This window comes from Oncorhynchus tshawytscha, linkage group LG24 (genome assembly GCF_018296145.1).
Source record: "Oncorhynchus tshawytscha isolate Ot180627B linkage group LG24, Otsh_v2.0, whole genome shotgun sequence".
Classification (NCBI taxonomy): Eukaryota; Metazoa; Chordata; class Actinopteri; order Salmoniformes; family Salmonidae; genus Oncorhynchus; species Oncorhynchus tshawytscha.
The window spans coordinates 7,716,469-7,733,028 of record NC_056452.1 but is presented as its reverse complement, the minus strand read 5'-3'; the positions used below and the strand labels follow the sequence as shown (position 1 = coordinate 7,733,028).

At 42.8% G+C, this 16,560-nt stretch overlaps 1 protein-coding gene across 1 annotated transcript in view; it reads left to right on the top strand.

Annotated features, from left to right (window-relative positions):
• The window catches only part of LOC112223779 (potassium voltage-gated channel subfamily H member 4-like), a 69,288-nt gene that overhangs the window by 10,228 nt on the left and 42,500 nt on the right, over positions 1-16,560 (top strand). Inside the window, exons 2-4 of the mRNA XM_024386976.2 lie at positions 6,550-6,783; positions 7,957-8,082; positions 8,380-8,510. Of these exons, the coding sequence (XP_024242744.1) occupies positions 6,550-6,783; positions 7,957-8,082; positions 8,380-8,510 (491 nt within the window). The remainder of the gene's footprint in view (positions 1-6,549; positions 6,784-7,956; positions 8,083-8,379; positions 8,511-16,560) is intronic.

Here is a 16,560-nt window from a genome sequence, read left to right as displayed (position 1 = left end):
ATCTTGTAGCTTTGATGTGCGATTCCTGTCCAGTCGTGAATACGCTTATGATGTCTATCTCCAAACGACAGTATCAGCGTGTTAGGCTGCCTGGAGCAGGGGAGGCCCTCACTTCCTCTCTATGCTCCAAAGGGTCAAGGCATGAACCTCAAAGCCACTTCCAGAGGGGCCAAACAAACACACAAGCCAAACTTTCTTCATTCACAACCACAACACAGAGGGCAACTGAGTTCATTTCTCAATGCCTTTTTGGTATTTAGAATACATTTTTATGAGTGAGTCACTTGTTCACATGATCCAGATTGTCTGTAAAGTTCAGAATTTGTGTAGGCCTGTTGCAATACCCTCACTGTAAAAGTTGTTCATTTTTGTTGTTGTCAGAGATGGCTTTTAATTTCTTCCTATGAGTGGTCTTCCCTTAGAACTTTGTTTGATTCATTATGGGCAGAAGCACAATAAAATAGATGAGTAGGCTACCGCAGGCAATCAATGTTGGAAGCGCTTGCCACCGGACGCCAGAGCTTTCAAAGGCTCCGCGAACTGCTACTTGACAGAAACCCTCTGGGTGGCACAGTGCCCACGGCTGAAAGTGTGTGCGTATCTGCAGCTGTGAGTGTGTATTTCAATATGTGGGTGTGTGTATATGTTTGTGTGTGTTTATTTGTTCATGTGTGTATTTCCACAGTGTCAACTCTCCAGTCTGACCTCCCCAGTAGCTGTAGGCAGGGAGGCAGCAGTCACCCTGTGGGTAGCATGGTTATGGGGCAGCTGTGAGCCGAGATAAGAGCTTGGTTCATTTCTCCACGCACACTTTTTCTTGAAAGGCAGTAGGCAGATAAACCAAGAGGGGACAAGGCGAGCGGCGTCAGTAGATTGAACCAGGTGGCGTCATTGTTAACTGGGTGATGAATGGGGTCTGAGGGCCAGCACTAAGGGTTGAATAGAAGAGCTGCCTATGACAGCTAGTGGACAGTTGAAGTGATTGGGTTAGCTACTTCTGTCTCTTTCTGTGTGTGTGTGTGTGTGTGTGTGTGTGTGTGCGTGCGTGCGTGCGTGCGTGCGTGCGTGCGTCTTTGAAGCTGAGGGATTGGATAATAGATACACCATCCTCTGTGGTATTCTGCTTTAAGGATGAAGAATGTGTTGTAATACCAGGTTAGCTCCAGAGCAGACAGTCTGTTTTAGATGAAATACATTTAGCTAGATATGGTCATTTTGATTGGTTAATTGATTTTACATTGAATGATCAATTGATACTGGCATTGAGTTAACTCTGTGTTGGCCAATTGTGCAGGTCAGTGCTTGCGGTGCAAATATGTTCATTCTGAACGAGACAATAACATTAACATCAGCTAATGACAAGGGAGAATGCTACGTACCCAGCTAAGCAGTGTAATTACGTGCATCACAATGCTGCTCTGAGCCTGCTCATTTTTTACTAAGGGTTGAAATGAGCTTTTGTGACATGGCCCTCGATCTGTGTGCTTTGAGTATCACATTCACATTGGCTGACTCTAAATAGTCTAGCATCTCGTATGTATAAGGTGAATAGCAGTCTCTTGCTCTAAGCATAGCTCCAGCCTGTTGTTAGCTTAGCTACAGTCTGTTGTTGTTAGCATTAGCATCTAGCTCCAGTCTGTTGCTGTTAGCATTAGCACCATGCTCCAGTTTGTTAATATAATAATAATAACAACATATGACAATTATCAGACACTTTAATCCAAAGCGACTTTCAGTCATGCCTGCATGCAATTTTGTATGGGTGGCTCCAGCGGTAATCAAACCCATGATCCTGGCACTGAAAGTGCCGTGCTCTACCAACTGAGTTACACAGGACCTGTTGTTAGCATTAGCAGCTAGCTCCAGTCTGTTGCTGTAACCATTAGAATCTAGCTCCAATCTACAGTTCTGTGCCTTATAGATGTGTAATTAAATTATATAGAGGCAAGATCCTTGAAGGAAGATCTTTAAAGCTGCAATATGTAACTTTTTGGGTAACCCTGACCAAATTCACATAGAAATGTGTGTTATAGATATGTCATTCTCGTTGAAAGCAAGTCTAACAAGCAGTAGATCACTTCTATGTACATTATTTATATTTTTCCCAATCTTACATTTAATTTTTTCATCTTTTATTTTCGGTTTTGTACACCAGCTTCAAACAGCTGAAAATATTTTATTTTCATACATGGAAAAATATTTCACAACGGTTTAGATGGTATAATGATTCTCTACACTATACTTGCTTGTTGTGTTACATAAACTATTTAAATTTTAGCAACCAGGAAATTGAGGAGTGATTTCTGCATAGTGTATCTTTAAGAGGATTATGGCCAAGGACTGAGGCACTGCGGAACACACACAAAAACACTCACCCACACAGTCACGCTCACACACACACACACACACACACACACACACACACACACACACACACACACACACACACACACACACACACACACACACACACACACACACACACACACACACACACACACACACACACACACACACACACACACACACACACACAATAACAGGTTGTGCCAAATTTAGCTACGATGACTCCAACCAAACGCTTCCTGTAGTTGTTGATCAGTCTCTCATGTCGCTGCGGACAAATTTTGTCCCACTCTGGCTTGCAGAACTGCTTTAACACAGCGACATTTGTGGGTTTTCAAGCATGAACTGGTCCTCTCAGTTGGGATTAAGTCTGGACTTTGACTAGGCCATTCCAAAGTTTTGACTCGTATGTCCATAGAACATTCTTCCAAGAGTCTTGTTGATCATGCAGGTGCTTTAACTTTTTGGATGAGATGGGTCCCATTATGTCTGGCGAAATCCAAACACTGCATTCCACAGTAAGAACCTCACAAGAACCTGCACATTGTGCACTTACAGTTGAAGTCGAAAGTTTACATACACTTAGGTTGGAGTCATTAAAACTCAATTTTCAACCACTCCACGAATTTCTTGTTAACAAACTATAGTTTTGGCAAGTCGGTTAGGACATCTACTTTGTGCATGACACAAGTCATTTTCCCAACCATTGTTTACAGACAGATTATTTCACTTATAATTCACTGTGTCACAATTCCAGTGGGTCAGAAGTTTACATACACTAAGTTGACTGTGCCTTTAAACAGCTTGGAAAATTCCAGAAAATGATGTCATGGCTTTAGAAGCTTCTGATAGGCTAATTGACATCATTTGAGTCAATTGGAGGTGTACCTGTGGATGTATTTCAAGGGCTACCTTCAAACTCAATGCTTCTTTGCTTGACATCATGGGAAAATCAAAAGAAATCAGCCAAGACCTCAGAAAATAACTTGTTGACCTCCACAAGTCTGGTTCATCCTTGGGAGCAATTTCCAAACGCCTGAAGGTACCACGTTCATCTGTACAAACAATAGTACGCAAGTATAAACACAATGGAACCACGCAGCCATCATATCGCTCAGGAAGGAGACGCTTTCTGTCTCCTAGAGGTGAACGCACTTTGGTGCGAGAAGTGCAAATCAATCCCAGAACAACAGCAAAGGACCTTGTGAAGATGCTGGAGGAAACAGGTACAAAAGTATCTATATCCACAGTAAAACGAGTCCTATATTGACATAACCTGAAAGGCCGCTCAGCAAGGACTACAGTTTGCAACTGCACATGGGGACAAAGATCGTTCTTTTTGTAGAAATGTCCTCTGGTCTGATGAAACAAAAATAGAACTGTTTGGCCATAATGACCATTGTTATATTTGGAGGAAAAAGGGGGAGGCTTGTAAGCCGAAAAACACCATCCCAACCGTGAAGCACAGGGGTGGCAGCATCATGTTGTGGGGGTGCTTTGCTGCAGGAGGGACAGGTGCACTTCACAAAATAGATGGCATCATGAGGGAGGAAAATTGTGGACAAATTGAAGCAACATCTCAAGACATTAGTCAGGAAGTTAAAGCTTGGTCGCAAATGGGTCTTCTGACTGGACACTGACCCCAAGCATACTTCCAAATTTGTGGCTTAAGGACAACAAATTCAAGGTATTGGAGTGGCCATCACAAAGCCCTGACCTCAGTCCCATAGAAAAGTTGTGGACAGAACTGAAAAAGCGTGTGCGAGCAAGGAGTCCAACAAACCGTTACATCAGCTCTGTCAGGAGGAATGGGCCAAAATTCACCCAACTTATTGTGGGAAGCTTGTGGAAGGCTACTCAAAATGTTTGACCCAAGTTAAACAATTTAAAGGCAATGCTACCAAATACTAATTGAGTGTATGTAAACTTCTGACCCACTGGGAATGTGATGAAAGTAATAAAAGCTGGAATAAATCACTCTCTACTATTGTTCTGACATTTCACATTCTTAAAATAAAGTGGTGATCCTAACTGACCTAAGACAGGGAATTTTTACTAGGATTAAATGTCAGAAATTGTGAAAAACTGAGTTTAAATGTATTTGGCTAAGGTGTATGTAAACTTCCGACTTCAACTGTATGCTGTACTCCACTATGTTTTGGGTGCTTTGTCAGTGTGCTTCTATCAGACTTCTATGGCCCCTCTCTGTTGTGAGGCAACTACTGCCTCTTTTCCTAGAGTTGGCAGTGATCTTAGAGATGTAGCCTACAGTGTATTAGTTCTCAAGAAGCTTAGTAGTGAAGTCAATTTATATTTTCAGGCATGAGACAGTGGCATACACTGTCAGGCTTAACACATTTTAAGCTTGAGACACAAAGCCTTTATTGACAACAATTGACCCTACGCCTTACTGTCAGTATCAGAGAATGAAAAATACATTAAAGTACAGAATAGCTCAACATATTGGTGCCAAGATATTCTTACACTGTGATTTATGGGGTACCCTTGACCCACTTGGGAGACAATATAGAGATACTGCTGACTAGAGTTAGTGAATGTATTCTTAGACCATATTGCATAAGCTGAAGATGTAAAGGGTTGAGTTTAGCAAAAACAAACTAGCAAAACAAACTGTAGTCTATAGGCCTACTCTGCTACATGTATATAGTGTTTGATGGTTAGGACTACAAGGTAGCATGTAAAGAGTACATGGAGGCCTATAGTATTTGCTACGTTGTCAGTGTTTCTCTCTAGACCTCAGAAGTTATTGTCATTGCTTCAGTAGACGCTCATTGTTTGACACTCTTTGAACTTGTTTGGTGAGGTGCAGTTTTCTGACATTTTGTAGCTACAAAACGATAAAACATTGACAGTCAGCGTGTCCTCATAACGAACCACTTTAATCCACCAATTCAGACTCTTTCACAAAGGGCCATAAATAGCCAATCAAGTGTCAGGTTCTCAAGACACAGCTTGCCAGGAACCGTGTGCCACGAAACTTCCCTTGACTGCCGGTGTCGAGGCGGTGGATCCGGTGGTTGCTGCCTGCTTCTCTTTATGTAATTCCTCCGTGACGGGTTTGTTGTCGCTCGCTGCACGCCCGTGAAGGCTGTCACCACTTTGAAAAATCCCCAGCGGATGGCTTCCTGACTGTCGAGGACGGGCAATTAAAGCGCTAGTTTGTCTAAAGCGTGTCGTCAGCTGCTTAGCTCTCCTTCGTCGTGCTCTTGCACTCCTCCTCCGAGTGTAGCCTACTCCCTCTGGAGTTTTGAGTTGCTGGTGGTGTGTGTCAAGCTTGCCTTGATTCAGTCTTTGACTTGAATGTTTTTACATTGGAAACATTGTAGCCTTCCTCCTCGGGGAACCTTGGTTACATACCTAATGGACATGTGGACCGAAAGTGTAAATCCAAATCCTGGCCCTTACTTCAACACTGAGATGTTTAAATGATGTAAATGCCAGTTATGCCAGACACAGTCAGGTGTACTTGACTGTTGCTTTTCGGTGCCACAAACTGCTTATGGTGCACAGTTATTTTATTCTGTGGAATACGGGAGGAGAGCATGTCTGTTGCCACTGGGCATATGTGAACATATTGTTATGTGATCCCTACATCCGTACAGGAATGGGTTGATCCCCTGGGCAGAGGTATTGGTGTTTGGTAATCTGTGGTGGTAGAGCCTGCAGGCATAGCTAAATTAATAGAGGTTGTGATCCCAATAAATCTCTACTTTCTCCCAAAATGTGCACTTGCTCACTTCCCTTAATGGATTTTAAGGTAAATGACTGGTCCCTCTTGCCCATACATACAACAATCCAATGTGTTTGCAGTGAACACGTGCAGACTTGGAGAGATTATTGGAATTTTGCCATAATGTGTGAATACAGCACCAATGCTCTGCGAGACTACTATTGTACTGTTTAGGCTGACACTGTCCATGGTGCTGATGAGATGGAGAGAAAAAAAGGGGAAAAGAAAGGGGGTAGATGGAGCCCGAGGTGTGGATAGAATGAAAGGGCAAGAAGAGCATTGTTTTATGTCAGGCGGGCTGGTGCTTGGTGGTCTGCCAGGAATTGCTATCTATTAGCCAGGCATAGGCCTACCTATTACTGTAAGTCTATATAGCCCGTGCAAGAACCAAACAGTTCTTTCCAAACACTCCTGATTGACAAACATTCTCGTTCTCTTCCTCGACCCCACAGACAGCAACTTCCTGCTGGGCAACGCGCAGGGCCACCGCGGCTACCCAATCGTCTACTGCTCGGATGGCTTCTGCGAGCTGACGGGCTTCGCACGCACCGAGGTGATGCAGAAGAAGTGCAGCTGCCGCTTCCTGTACGGCCACGACACCAGCGAGCACGTGGCCCAGCAGATGGAGAAGGCCCTGGAGGGACGAGAGGAGTTCCAGACTGAGGTCCACTTCTACAAGAAGAACGGTGAGAGTGAGACCGTAGAAATAGAATTCTATTCTATTTAATGGGGATGTCTGTTCTAGAGATTCTATTGTGATGATTGAGTGTGCCCCACGAGTATAGACGCAGACCTGGCTTCAGCTACTATATGAAATATTTCAAATACTTTGAGCGTTTGCTTGGTGCGTTTGCCTGGAGTGCCATATGGGTGGGGTTTGCAGTTTGGGACTACTCTATTAGTCCATTAAACCAGGCACACTCATTCAAGCACCGATAAAGTATTTGAAATCAGCACCATACTACACACTACAACATGCACCATGCTATTGACAGAGTTCAATCTGAGCAGTTTGACCTGAGTGAAGAGTTTGGACAAGGTCAGGTCTGAATTTGGAGAGCTCAAGCTGTGACAGAGGTGAGCCTGTAACCCATGAGCGATGGAAGGAGCTAATAGCAAGCAGAGACGGAAATATGGACGAGAATCTATGCAGTAGGTTTAACAGGGCTGCCGTGTTTAACTCAAGGAATTAGTGTGTGTGTGTGTGTGAATGTGTGTGTGTCCATGTGTGAACATACACTCGCCTCTGAATGACTGAATTTTAAGTAGGATTCTAAACTAATTTCTTAGAAAATTGCCAGTATTGTCCTGTGGCCCACAATAAGATGTAACGCTTGCACACAGAACACAGCACTAAGAGCTTCTCCCACCTCCGAAACAGGCTTACTATAAGCTATGTTCCCTCAACAGAGACCCAAACCGTACACAGGAAATGGTGTGAACCACTGTGTTGCTAATTACTGAATGGAAAGTTTGTTGATAGTCTGGGTGTCTACAGATCTAAATAAAGCAAGAGACCCTGAATTGCTACTTAATTGCTACTGAATTGCTACTTTGGCTAAACTCAGCCTTAACATTAGACATCTATTGCATGGTCCAAGGAGACCAAGAGAGCTTAGCTAGCCAACGTGAGCAATCGGTTGCAAGAGTTTTTTTCTTCTCTTATCTGCTTTATCACTGTTATTAATGAGATGCCAGCAGTACCATTTTTAATCTTAGCAACGTCATTTTTGTTGCGGTATCATTTTCCATTAATTTATTTATTCATTACATGTGATGATGCAAGGAACCTCATGGATCATGTCCTACATTGCTTCTTTTTTTCCCTCAAAAAATCTTTGTTTGTTTGCTTTGTTCAGGGACCTCTTTCTGGTGCCTACTGGACGTTGTGCCCATAAAGAACGAGAAGGGGGAGATGGTCCTATTCCTCTTCTCGTTCAAGGACATCACTGACACACACGGAAAAGTGCATCATAAGAAAGAAGGTAGGCCACACTTCAAAATCGCTCTCACCAAAAACGATTTTCCTTTGGTTCGGATGGTTCGGATTTATGATTTACCACCTTTTTTCCCCTCTGCAATGTTCTCCTGTTTGTCATTATTATTATTTATTTATTATACCGTTGGGCAGCCATTTTTGTTAACTTCAAAGATATTGTTTGAGTAGTTAAATCATATAGACACCTTAGCTGTAGACTTGTATTGTCTTGTGACATGACACAAGCATGTTAAAAAACAGATGGAAGTCATCATGGAGGTGACTGTGTGATTGAACGTTTCAGAGGATAAGAGGCGGAGCAGGAAGAGTGGCAGCTCTCACTTCAGCGAAGCCAGGAAGCGGGGGCGGACCATGATCTACCATCTGACCAGCCAGTTCTCCAGAGGCGGCAAGAGAGAGGTCAACCTGGGCAGTGTGAGTACTGGGACCCCCTCTATTAATTCTTCTATTGGTACATTGGGTTGATTAGCTGATTCCTGATTGGTTAATTGGTTTACAGACGTGCGTTATGCTTTCATGAAAATATTCTCCATAAGTTTGTTGACGGCTAAAATGGCTTCTCTCTTCATCTGTGATAATTATTGAGCAAGGAACAACAATCATTCAAACTTTAACCAAATTCATAACAGTCATTTTTAAGTTCATATACTCAAACTTATCCCAAAGATAAATGGGTATTTCAAATACCCAATAAAACTAATATGGGTGAAGTTCAAAGCCTCTTAATAACTGTTTGGGCTTGTCAATAAATAACTAACAAAAGACAGGTTCTACATCATACAGTTCCGCTGGTGTGGTCTAACATACAGTTCGCTGGTGTGGTCTAACATCCATTTCCACTGGTGCGGTCTAACATCCATTTCCACTGGTGTGGTCTAACATCCATTTCCACTGGTGTGGTCTAACATCCATTTCCACTGGTGTGGTCTAACATCCATTTCCACTGGTGTGGTCTAACATCCATTTCCACTGGTGTGGTCTAACATCCATTTCCACTGGTGTGTTCTAACATCCATTTCCACTGGTGTCGTCTAACATGAAACTCCATTTCTTCCTCCTCTGCAGGTTGAAACTGGAGTCACAGCATTAAAATGGCAAAATCTTAGCCTCCCAGCCATGGTTGCCGGGATACTCAAGGCAGTTTCTAAGGAATAGAGTCATTGGCATTGTGGATTAGGGGTCAGAGTGGAAACTGATTACATTATCCCCCTGGGTGTTGCCGGGTTTCAACTAGACAGCCACAAAGTCAGATTCTACAGCCACAAAGTCAAAATTGGCTATACCAATTAGCTGTTTGGTCTTAATTTAAGGCTAGGCATAAGGTTAGTAGTGTGGTTAAGGTTATGGTTAGGTTTTCAAATCAGATTATATGAAGATACATTTTAGAAATGGGCGGGGTTTATCCATAATTCTACCTTTGTGGCTTTATTAACTAGTGACAACCATGTTACTGTGGCTGTCTTGAACATGGCAATGCTGCACTAGCAGCAGCTGCATTATATAGGTCATCATATATGTCCCTGATGGTTTTCTTACTCCCCTGGGTGTTGGGATGTCTATAGGGCCTCCAGAGAGATTTTTCATACTGAAAAGCAGGGTCTGAGGGGATGTGTTTCAGGCCCTCCTCTCCCCTTCTTGGGCATCGGTGTGCTACGACCTCCCCCTCGTCTGCCAGAGGCCTGGTGCCACGCTTTCCGATCCCACCTACTCGCAGATGGCACTGTTTACGCTGCCATACAGGCTCACTCACACCTGCTCGGAATGAATCACACTCGGACACACAGGCGCATAGCTCACGTACCTACACACTGGCGCACACAGCAGTTCCCATGTACACTCCGCTTCCCACAAAATGCTACACACGCATGCACAAGCCAGGTCATTTTCAATGTCAGACTCATCTCTTGGGTGGCTGCTGAAAAATCACTAATTAGAGGGTTAGTAGCAAACCTACAACTACCGGTTAAGTTGACTGAGAACACATTCTCATTTACAATAACCACCTGGGGAATAGTTACAGGGGAGTGGAGATGAATGATCCAATCGGGAGCAGGTGATGATTAGGTGGCCATGATGGTATGACGGCCAGATTGGGAATGTAGCCAGGACACCGGGGTTAATGCCCCTACTCTTACGATAAGTGCCATGGGATCTTTAGTGACCACAGAGAGTCAGGACAGGTTTACCGTCCCATCCAAAAGACAGCACCCAAACACAGGGTGTCCTTGGACCAAAGGAAAGAGTGCCTCCTACTGGCCCTCCAACAGCATCTGGTCTCCCATCAGGGCCAACCCTGATTAGCTTCAGAGGCAAGCCAGCAGTGGCATGCTGGGTGGTATGCTGCTGGCATGTCAATATATTTCATTAAAGCTGGAATCCATACTTGGAGAAACTGCCGCGTCAGTTTGCAATATTACAAAAACAAAGAAGTTTCTTCAAACTGCGAACACTGTTTTGTTCCCTCTGACATCATTGGATATCATTGCACATCGATGCATGCGCGATAAAACAGCAGAGTATACTGCAAGAAATGTTTTCACGGTGCTGGATGCTCCTCTCCTCCATTTCAACAAAAACAATAACACATTTTTTTATTTTTTTATTTTTTTATTTAACCTTTATTTAACCAGGTAGGCTAGTTGAGAACAAGTTCTCATTTGCAACTGCGACCTGGCCAAGATAAAGCATAGCAGTGTGAACAGACAACAACACAGAGTTACACATGGAGTAAACAATAAACAACAAACAAGTCAATAACATAGTAGAAAAAAAAGAATCTATATACATTGTGTGCAAAAGGCATGAGGAGGTAGGCAATAAATAGGCCATAGGAGTGAATAATTACAATTTAGCAGATTAACACTGGAGTGATAAATGATCAGATGAACATGTGCAGGTAGAGATACTGGTGTGCAAAAGAGCAGAAAAGTAAATAAAATAAAAACAATCTGGGGTTGAGGTAGGTAAATTGGGTGAGCTATATACCAATGGACTATGTACAGCTGCAGCGATCGGTTAGCTGCTCAGATAGCAGATGTTTAAAGTTGGCGAGGGAGATAAAAGTCTCCAACTTCAGAGATTTTTGCAATTCGTTCCAGTCGCAGGCAGCAGAGAACTGGAAGGAAAAGCGGCCAAATGAGGTGTTGGCTTTAGGGATGGTCAGTGAGATACACCTGCTGGAGCGCGTGCTACGGGTGGGTGTTGCCATCGTGACCAGTGAACTGAGATAAGGCGGAGCTTTACCTAGCATAGACTTGTAGATGACCTGGAGCCAGTGGGTCTGGCGACGAACATGTAGCGAGGGCCAGCCGACTAGAGCATACAGGTCGCAGTGGTGGGTGGTATAAAGTGCTTTATTAACAAAACGGATGGCACTGTGATAAACTGCATCCAGTTTGCTGAGTAGAGTATTGGAAGCTATTAAGTAGATGACATCGCCGAAGTCGAGGATCGGTAGGATAGTCAGTTTTACTAGGGTAAGTTTTTGCGGCGTGAGTGAAGGAGGCTTTGTTGCGAAATAGAAAGCCGACTCTAGATTTGATTTTGGATTGGAGATGTTTGATATGAGTCTGGAAGGAGAGTTTACAGTCTAGCCAGACACCTAGGTACGTATAGATGTCCACATATTCTAGGTCGGAACCATCCAGGGTGGTGATGCTAGTCGGGCGTGCGGGTGCAGGCAGCGAACGGTTGAAAGCATGCATTTGGTTTTACTAGCGTTTAAGAGCAGTTGGAGGCCATGGAAGGAGTGTTGTATGGCATTGAAACTCGTTTGGAGGTAAGATAGCACAGTGCGCTGGGGCGGACAGTGGCGCTGTTTCAAATGATGCGCATTTCAGCTTTAAGATTATGTTTACCTGCAATAGATAAAATATATTAAAAGATAGATTGTCCCTTACACACTGCAGGTTGATACATCTAAATTATATTATTATAACATAATTATAACACAATGTCATTAACATATTATTATGAACATCTATTATTACAGTATATTTTGGGAACATGCCAGTATATTGTAACATATATTGCAGTACAATAGGGATATGGTAATTGTGGCCGTTTCTCTTGGCATTTTCATCTACCTAGAGACCCAGAACGAGGATCATGTTTCCTCTCCAAGTGTGAGTGTGCGACAGAGGGGGAAGCCAACTATAAATCCAACACAGAGGGAGGTGGAGAGATGACACTCACTCTGTCATGTGTGTATGCTCGTGTGTGTGCGTGTGCACATGTGTGTAGAGAGAGTTTGTGAGTATGGTCAAAAAGCTTGTGGTGTGTGTGTGTGTATGGTCATGTATGCGCACAAGTATGAGGTATTACTCTTCTCTCTATATTACACACATGTTGGGATTTCTATAATCGTTGCTGCCTAAATTACAGGATTTATTAATTTACATTCTAGGAATGCTCATGGGATCACAGAGAATCTCTCTCTCTCTCTCTCTCTCTCTCCAGTTAACAGCGCATTCGGAAAGTATCCAAACCCATTCCCTTTTTCCACATTTTGTTACGTTACAGCCTTATTCTAAATTGGATTAAATCCATCAATCTACACCAATAGAAAAAATAAATACATTATTTACATAAGTATTCAGACCCTTTGCTATGAGACTCGAAAATTGAGCTCAGTTGCATCCTGTTTACAATGATTAAATGGTAAATTCAATTGGCCATGACGTCAAAGGAATTGTCCCGTAGTGCTCCGAGACAGGATTGTGTCGAGGCACAGATCTGGGGAAGGGTACTCCAAAATTTCTGCAGCATTGAAGGTCCTCAAGAACACAGTGGCCTCCATCATTCTTAAATTGATGAAGTTTGAAACCACCAAGACTCTTCATAGAGCTGGCCGCCCGACCAAACTGAGCAATCGGGGGTGAAGGATGTTGGTCAGGGAGGTGACCAAGAACCCAATGGTCACTCTGACAGAGCTCAAGAGGTCCTCTGTAGAGATGAGAGAAACTTCCAGAAGGACAACCATCTCTGCAGCACTCCACCAATCAGGCCTTGATGGTAGAGTAGCCATACGGAAGCCACTCCTCAGTAAAAGGCACATGACAGCCCTCTTGGAGTTTGCCAAAAGGCATCTAAAGGACTCTCAGACTTTGAGAAACAAGATTCTCTGGTCTGATGAAAACAAGACTGGCAAAGGGAAAGGGGAAACCTAGTCAGTTGTACAACTGAATGCATTCAACTCTGAATGCCAATCGTCAAGTCTTGAGGAAACTTGGCACCATCCCTACGGTGAAACATCATGCTGTTGGGATGTTTTTCAGTGGCAGGGACTGGGAGACTAGTCAGCATTGAGGGAAAGATGAACGGAGCAAAGTATGGAGACATCCTTGATGAAAACCTGCTCCAGGGCGCTCAGGACCTCAGACTGGGGCGAAGGTTCACCTTCCAACAGGACAATGACCCTAAGCACACAGCCAAGACAATGCAGGAGTGGCTTGTGGACAAGTCTCTGAATGTCCTTGAGTGGCCCAGCCAGAGCCTGGACTTGAACCTGATTGAAAATTGTTGTGCAGCGACCCTCCCCATCCAACTTGACAGAGCTTGAGAGGATCTGCAGAGAAGAATGGGAGAAACTTCCAAAATACAGGTGTGCTTGTAGCGTCATACCCAAGAAGACTCGAGGCTGTAATCGCCGCCAAAGATGCTTCAACAAGGTACTGAGGAAAGGGTCTGAATACTTATGTAAATTTGCTATTTCAGTTTGACAACATTTCTAAAACCCAGTCTTTGCTTTGTCATTATGGTGTATTGTGTGTAGATTGATGAGGGGGAAAAACAATTTAATCCATTTTAGAATAAGGGTTTAGCATAAAAAATTTTTTTTTTTAAGTCAAGGGGTCTGGATACTTTCCTGAATGCAATGCAATGCACATACATACATAAACTTATAAACATACATACATACATACATACATACATACATACATACATACATACATACATACATACATACATACATACATACATACATACATACATACATACATACATACATACATACATACATACATACATACATACATACATACATACATACAGTTGAAGTTGGAAGTTTACATACACTTAAGTTGGAGTCATTAAAACTTGTTTCTCAACCCCTCCACAAATTTCTTGTTAACAAACTATAGTTTTGGCAAGTCGGTTAGGACATCTACTTTGTGCATGACACAAGTCATTTTTCCAACCATTGTTTACAGACAGATTATTTCACTTATAATTCACTGTATCACAATTCCAGTGGGTAAGAAGTTTACATACACTAAGTTGACTGTGCCTTTAAACAGCTTGGAAAAGCTGTTTAAAGTCATGGCTTTATAAGCTTCTGATAGGCTAATTGACATCATTTGAGTCAATTGGAGGTGTACCTGTGGATGTATTTCAAGGCCTACCTTCAAACTCAGTGCCTCTTTGCTTGACATCATGGGAAAATCAAAAGAAATCAGCCAAGACCTCAGAAAATAATTGTAGACACAAACAAGTCACAAACAAGATTCATCCTTGGGAGCAATTTCCAAACGCCTGAAGGTACCACGTTCATCTGTACAAACAATAGTGCGCAAGTATAAACACCATGGGACCACGCAGCTGTCATACCGCTCAGGAAGGAGACGCTTTCTGTCTCCTAGAGATGAATGCACTTTCGTGCCAAAAGTGCAAATCAATCTCAGAACAACAGCAAAGGACCTTGTGAAGATGCTGGAGGAAACGGGTACAAAAGTATCTATATCCACAGTAAAAACGAGTCCTATATCGACATAACCTGGAAGGCCGCTCAGCAAGGAAGAAGCCACTGCTCCAAAACCGCCATCGTTATGTGACCATCGTTATGTTAGGAGGAAAAAGGGGGAGGCTTGCAAGCCGAAGAACACCATCCCAACCGTGAAGCACAGGGTTGGCAGCATCATGTTGTGGGGGTGCTTTGCTGCAGGAGGGACTGGTGCACTTCACAAATTAGATGGCGTCATGAGGTAGGAAAATTATGTGGATATATTGACGCAACATCACAAGACAACAGTCAGGAAGTTAAAGTACTAGTCTCTACTTTTATTATGACATGTCACATTCTTAAAACAAAGTGGTGATCCTAACTGACCTAAGACAGGGAATTTTTACTAGGATTAAATGTCAGGAATTGTGAAAAACTGAGTTTAAATGTATTTGGCTAAGGTGTATGTAAACTTCCGACTTCAACTGTACATACATACACTGAGTATACCAAGCATTAGGAACACCTTCCTAATATTGAGTTGCACCCGCCCCCCACCCCTTTATGTCCATAGAACAGCCTCAATTCACCAGGGCATGTTGACACCAATTGTTGTGTCAAGTTGGCTGGATGTCCTTTGGCTGGTGGACCATTCTTGATACACACGGGAAACTGAAAAACACAGCAGTGTTGCAGTTCTTCACACAAACTGTTGCGCCTGGCTCCTACTACCAGGGGCGCAACTTTGGTTTTAGAAGTGGGGGGGACATAACCTGGTGGGGGGTATGGGTATCTTAAGCTAATTTCCTGCATTTCTACACAATCTAATATGACCCATGGCCCGTCGAACCGTCTCTATTTAGAACAACATAAAGTACACAAAAATGCCCAGTCAACAAGTAAGAGATCATTTTAAAATATGTTTTAGCGATTGATAAGACTGAACTTGATCAATGATAATTCAATAATATTTTGTTGCACCTTCAACCAATAGCCTAACAAATGAACAACTCTTACAAATGACGTACAAAGACTTTTAATTGTCTTTATCTTTATCAAATCTTAACCAGACTAAATATTCATTATTGGTTTCAGGTGTGTTAGGCAAAGGCCAGAGTGACAACGACAGTACAGCAGACCCCCAGGGCCAGGACTGAGCAGCCCAGGAGCTAGGGATTTCCTAAATAGGAACTGTATCTCCCCTGGTGTGGGCATGTTTTCAATACAGACTCCTTTTGCTGTACTGTATTCCATATAAGACATCACAACCTTATGAAAGGTGCACAGTATAACCTTAATCTTATAGTAAATCAAATCTAGTGACACATACCTGGACATTTCTTCCATCTATTGTGGGAGGATTAGAAGAAATTGTAATGCATTTCTTTACCACTTTACATATTAGGTTACAGTTTATTCTGATAAGTCTCCACTATCAACTTTTCCAAGCAAACAAAAACAGGGAGAAGGAAGAATCTGCAGACATGCTAAGATAGAAGAACATACTCTTTGTTAGAATTCAGCTAGCCTTCACAAGACCATAACATATGCAAATATGTCCCTGTTTTTGTTTTACACCTCCAGCAGAATAATTACATTTCTGTGTGCATGATATTCAGTTTCACTGGCATATAGTATGTTCTATGGATGGTCTTAAACTGCAGAAATTTATGTCTGAGATTAAATGAACATGAATGGGCATTCTAACATATCTGTATCCATTCATCATCGTCAATAGCGTCT